At 49.2% G+C, this 6,409-nt stretch overlaps 1 protein-coding gene across 1 annotated transcript; it reads left to right on the top strand.

Moving 5' to 3' along the window:
• Positions 1–4,846: 4,846 nt before the first annotated feature.
• On the top strand, positions 4,847–6,139 carry GPR101 (G protein-coupled receptor 101). Its single transcript, XM_027846420.1, has one exon. The coding sequence runs from the start codon at positions 4,847–4,849 to the stop codon at positions 6,137–6,139; it is 1,293 nt and encodes a 430-aa protein (XP_027702221.1).
• The last annotated feature ends 270 nt before the right edge of the window (positions 6,140–6,409 follow it).

Consider the following 6,409-nt stretch of genomic DNA (forward strand, 5'->3'; position numbering starts at 1 on the left):
TTCAAATGCTCCTGAAAAGCAAGCTATTATAAATAATAGCTTAATTATTGTTATTACAGATGATTATCATGGAGGTTAATAACAGCAATTAGCCCTCAAAATGTGGGTTGACAAAGGAATTACTAGGGGGAGTCTCAGTCTAAGAATATTTTAGAAAATAACTGCTATAAACTGTCCGAGGCTAGAGCCATAGGAACAGACCAGATGTTCGGCTGGCCAACACACCAGATGTTTTGCTGCTACTTGATAAAATGAGTCATGAAGTGGAACCTATTGGCATAGTGGGGCCACTCAGCAGAAACTGCAAAAACATACACAGAGAAAATAAACAGGTTTGTCGATTAGCTGAGGAGCTCAAGGGACTGTGGAAACTGAAGAACATCAAAGAAAAGTCAGCAACTGGGATAGTCATCTTAGGGAGCTGAGGCCCTTTCCTGGGTTGGTGGCAATTCCAGACACTTGCCATCTCTCCAAAGGTTGTCAGCAAATCAATTCGACACACACGTCTTCGGCATCTATGATACTTAAGGTCCCCAGGCTCTGGGCTGGGGGTACAAAGATGAAAAATGACAGACCCTGGTCTCTCAGACCAGATAGTCCTGAGATAAGGAGGATACCACATAGGATCATCTTAGAGTTAAAAGGGACCTCAGAGACCATTTAGTACAAGCCTCTCTTTTTACAGATGTGGAAACTGAGGCTCAGGGAGGTGAAATGTCACACATAGGTCACACATAAGATCATAACTTTACAGCTGGAAGGAATCTCAGAGACTCTCTAGTGCAATCCTTCTGTTTTACAGATGAGGAAACTGAGGCCAGGACGGGTTAAGTCATTTGCCCAAGGTGACGCAGATCATAAATGCTAAAAGTGAGATCTGACTCTAAAACCTGTTTCCCAAGTCCATGATTATTCCACTATATCACACTGACACCTAGACAGATAAAATACAAGTACAAGGTCAAGAGCGATGAGCAAAGAAGAGAGAGCCAAAGGGCTTTGAGCCTTAGAGAAGAAATCCGGGGGCGGAGGGGGGAGGGAGGGGAATGGACTATGGTCATTGTGGAGTGATAATAACCCTTGGAGAAATCTGGTACGCCTCCTATAGAAAGCCTCTCCTGGTCTCTCTGGTTCACAGGGCTCTCTCTCTCTCTCTCTCTTCCAAATATCCTGTACTTAATTGTATCCGAGCCCCTCCCCACAGCAAGCTTTTGGAAAGCAAACGGTGTTTCTTGTTGTTGTTGTTGTTGTTATTGTTGTCGTAGTTGCTGTCGTCGTTGTTGGCGTCTCTGAAAACCCCGTGCCTATAGAAGGAGCCCGCACTTAAATGCTTGTTGAAAGAAGGGGAATTGGAGGCGGGAGCGATCACTTGCAGTTGGGGAGCAAGCAGAGAGCATCGGAGATGCCTTTGAGAGAGAGGTTCAACTCGAACTGAGCTGGGAAGGAAGAGCAGCTTTCAACAGGCAGAGGTAAGGAGGCAGCTAGTTGAGGGTCGGGGGAGAGGGGTCGTGCTGGGGGGAGAGGGCAGGGGTCGGGGGTCGGGATGTGAATGCACCAGGGGGAATAGCTAGTATAGCCAATTTTGACTCAATGTACGGGGAGTACAAGGGAGTGATGTGAAATAAGGTTATCAAAGGAGGATTGGAAGAGATTTCACATGCCATCCAGCTAAGGGCAGGCAAGCTTGGGCACCTGGCTTGCCCCAAAGCCTAAAAATTTTGGCCACAGCATCTCTCAAAGAGCAGCCATTAAGTTAGAGGGACTGCAATCTGATTCTGCAGAGGCAGCACCTGCTGCGAGGGGCAGAGAGTATTGAGGTATGTGAGTTGTGTGGCCATGGATAAATCCCTTAACCTCTCTGAGCTTCCGACAACTACTTAAGACCATAAATCGTGGATGGTTTGTGATCAGCCTCAGTGGAGAGAATGTCTACTCTGGTGAAATCCAAGTTCTTTAATGTATTGCTGTGTATTCATAGGAGCCTAGATCCAGAGCTGGAAGGGATCTGAGGCCATCTAGTCCAACTCCCTCATTTTACAGAGGGGGAAACTGAGGCCCAGGCAAGGGAAATGGCTTGCCCAAGGTCCCATAGGTAGCAAGTGGTAGAGCTGAGGTTTGAATTGAGATTTTCTGACTCCTAATTCAATGTTCGGTCAGTCGGTCGGTCATTCTTTCCTGTGTGTTCATTCGGTTGGTCGGTCGGTCGGTCATTCTTTCTACTGCATTGCCTACCTGTCTTTTAAAAACCCCTTCCCAGGTTGGAGAGCAATCAGGCTCTGCTGTGCTGGAGAGGGTAGGTATACCGGAGAAGTTACAGATACTTGAGAGATTATGGTGTTGTTGATAATCAATATGTGTGAGACAATCTATTATTTTTATATTGTTTGTAATAGAGTGATTGGGATGGATAAATATTAATAATCATCACTGGGCTATCATGGAAAGAAGGAGGTACAATGGAATGAGCCCTGGCTCTGGAGGCAGAGGTCCAGGGTTCAAATCCTTCTTCTGCCCCCTTATTATTTGTGTGACCTTGGATAAAACCCTTCACCTCTTTGGGCCTCAGTTTCCTTCCCTGTAAAGTATGTGTGTGGGGGGCGGGGTTCAACTAGATGGTTTCTGAGGTCCCTTCTGGCTCTAAAGCTGGAAATCTCATGAACATAAGACTTAAAAGTCAGGAGAGACTCAAATTTAAATCCTGCCTCTGACCCTTATTTGCTGTGTGACCACAGGCAAAATTTACCCCTCTGAGCCGCAGCTTTCTTGTAGTATAAAACGGGGTTAATAATGCCTGCGGTACCTCCCTGGAAAGGCTATTGTGAGGCTCGGGATGAGAAAATGACTGTAAGACACCCTGTAAACTGCTATACAAACATCGGCTAGCATTCTCTTCATCATAGGATTTCAGGCTGGAAGGGACCTCAGGGACCCTCTAAGACAAGTCCCTCATCAGCTCACAGCTACGGCAGCTGAGACCCCCTGAGAGCCAGGAAGGAGAAATGAAGCAAGGGACTGGCTTGGGATCACCCAGGTAGCCAGTGACCATTGAGCTCCGGGAGGAGAAGTGATCAAAGTGACTTGCTGAGAATCACACAGGTAGCGGGGGGGGGGGGGGGGGGGGGGGTGGGGGGGGTGATTTGCTCAAGGTCACTCAGGTAGTCAGTAGCAGAGGTAGTATTTTAAATGCAGGCAGGGATTTTTAACTTGCAAGTCAGCTTACAGTGTCTATCAGAATTGGGCTCGGGGGGGGGGGGGGGGAAGGCAGGAAAATATCCCTGAGCCCCGATTTTTAAAAGGACAAAATCTTTCCTTCACCTAAAACCAAATGAGACGTCCCCCCTTGCTCTCTCCTCCCCCTGCTCAGGACCCAAATCTTGGTAGGTCATTCCTCACACTGACATCATGGCTTTAACTGCCAAGACCCAAATGTTGTCATTGCCACAGTGGGGTAGAGCCGAGGCTACCTCTCAATGAAGCATCGGCTCCCGCAGAAATCAAGCGCAGCCCCAAGAGCCGCATCTCCCAGAGCAAGGCTCTGTGATCAGTAAGCTGACAGCTGAGGCTACCTTCCCCACTCGGAAGGCAGCTGGCATTTGCTCAAAGAGCTGAGCCCAGAGCTGGCCGGACCGCTCAGCTCTCTAGGCTGCTAGACAGCTCTCTCTGTTAGCAAAGCAGATCCAGACACTCGAAGGAAGCTGCTTGCTACCAAGAGAGGACATGACAGGATTTTATCTTTCAGCCTGGAGCCTGACTGAAATGCTCGTGGGATAAGGACGGGGAAAGGAGGAAGGCGCCTTAGCCAGCATCTTTTCATCAGTGTGGAGTGAAGAGCGAAGCCCGATCAAACATCGGGGCATCAACAGGTAATCCCATTTATATTAACTCACGAGGGAAAAGATTATTTGTTCTTTTTTGTGCATGATAAGGGAATGTGGATGCTGCTAGCACCAGTTACACGTGAAACCCAAATTTCCACGGAGAGCTAGGGTTTGGACCATGCCACGGTCTTCAAAAGGTTCATGTTAACTATTTGCCTCTTTTATTATTTGCCTCTCTCATCAGCTGAAATTTAACTAGATATTGTCTAGAAACTCTTATTCCACTCCATTATGTGACTGTTAACATTTTTCTTTGTACCTGATGGTTTTTTTTTCCTCTTTCTTCCAGTTACCCTTTTTGCCCCCCCTACAGGGTCCCGCCTGCCACTCAGGCAAGGCCAGGGTCCCTGTGTGGTATACTCCCCCCACCCAGTCCACTAATTGCCCCACCGGGGAAGAACAGCTGTTCCCCAGCTGTCAGTGGCTACTTCTTCATTTTTACCAGTTTCCCTCTACATTTGGCAGCCTGTATCCTCCCTGCATTCTGCAGTTGGTGCTGTTATAATGAGAAACCAAGAAATCGATGTGAGCCAGTGTTACAGTTAGAGCTGGTCTCCATGGTAAACTGCAGTACTGTACCAGAAGAGAAAAAGGCAAGTTAAACCTGTTAAGAAAGGGGAGCATATGTGGGGTACTGCTTTTTTTTTTCCTTAATAACTGATGTGGTGTGACCACAGTGTCAATTGAATTCATCTCAGAGGCTTGTCTTGGGCCTAGGGGTTTTGCATCAGGAAAGGGCCCTCTCAGGAAAGGAGGCGATTAGAGGAGGTAAAGGCCATTTCTCATGGATGGGTAACTCTCCCCACACATTTGCTTAGGCCCATGGAATGAACATTAAACTCTCCTTCAGACCTTAGATGCAAACAGACATGGAAAAGGCATCCTCTGGCATCTGACCACCGTCGGCATTACACTTCGTTAGAAAAAACTCTGTGGCATTACGTGACAGAAGGCAGAATCTGGGAGCCATGGCTGTGTCCCAGGGACTCGGTAATTCCACTCATCTCTCAGGAGATGCGAACAGCAGCACTTACAACAGCAGTTGTGGCAGCGAAGGTAACAGCAGCATTAGCAGAGGCAACAGCAGTGGCGGCAGCAGTGTGAGTAGCAACAGCAGTGAGGAGTCCTCGATGATCAGTCTTTTCCACTGCATAGTCCGCATCTCCCTCCTCTCCTCCTTCATCTGTGTCTCCCTTCTAGGGAATACCCTGCTACTGCTAGTGTTCCATCGGAAGCCCCAGCTGTTGCAGGTTGCCAACCGCTTCATCCTCAACCTCCTCATTGCAGATCTGTTCCAGACAGCCATAGTGATACCCTGGGTGGTGGCAGGCTCCCTGCCTTCCTTCTGGCCCTTCAGCCAACACCTGTGCACCATCCTGGTTACCCTGATGCACCTCTTTGCCTACGCCTCTATCAACACTATCATTGTGGTGTCCATCGACAGGTACCTGTCCATTATCTACCCTCTGTCCTATCCCAACAAGATGACAACCTCATGGGGAGCCATGTTCATCTTGGGCACTTGGATCTTCAGTCTGATTCAGAGCGCTCCCCCTGCGATTGGTTGGGGGGAGATCGACTATGACAAGGAGAGCTCTCTGTGCGTCGTCATCTGGAGCTCAAGCCCCTCTTACACTGTCCTGAATATCCTGCTGTCCTTCCTCTGTCCAGTGGCCATCCTAGTGGGCTGCTATGGGATGGTATTCCGAGCAGCTCGAAGGCAGAATGCTCTAGTGCATCCCGTGAGGCCCCGGAGCCTGCAGGAACCAGTGGAGGAGACTGTCGCTGGAGAAGAAGCTAGTGAGGGAGAGGGAGAGGCAGAGGGAGAGGATGGTGATGCCATTGTCTCGATCCCTTGCCCATTCCAGACCAGCCCCAAGAGGTGCCCTGTGAAGCCCAACCCTTACCACTGCAAGGCTGCCCGAGTGATCTTCGTCATCATCGCCTCCTTCATCCTGTGCATCGGACCCTACTGCCTGCTGGCTGCCGTCTCTACTGCGGTGGGAACAGCCCCACCTTGGGTCAACTCCTGCATCTGCCTGCTCTTCTTCCTGCAGTGCTGCCTCCACCCTTACACCTATGGGTACATGCACAAGAGCATCAAGAAGGAACTCACCTTGGCCTTGCTTGGGCTCTTCTGCAAAAGGCCACCCCGAGGCCAGGACTCCAGCACCGACAACAACTTTGCCATGACGATGACGATGACCGACAGCCGGGCTTTCCCTTCGCACTTCTCTCTGACTTCAGCCTGGAAATCCTAGATTGCCAGCGACCACAGGAACAGTTTCCTGGCCCATCTTGGCACAGGCAAAGACAATTACAAACACTTCATTACCTCTGTAAAATAGATTAGTTGATTAAGAATGGAGGAGGCTGGTGGGGGGGGGGACTTAATGCTGTGAGCAAAAAACTTTTGGACTCTGAGCAGGACTTTCTCCCCCTGCCCCTCCCCAATCCCTCCAACCTTCATCCCCACCTCCAAGATATTTAAACACCAAATTATTAGAGATAGATCATCACAGACTGACTCT

This window comes from Vombatus ursinus, unplaced genomic scaffold (genome assembly GCF_900497805.2).
Source record: "Vombatus ursinus unplaced genomic scaffold, bare-nosed wombat genome assembly UNPS02015152.1, whole genome shotgun sequence".
Taxonomy (NCBI): domain Eukaryota; kingdom Metazoa; phylum Chordata; class Mammalia; order Diprotodontia; family Vombatidae; genus Vombatus; species Vombatus ursinus.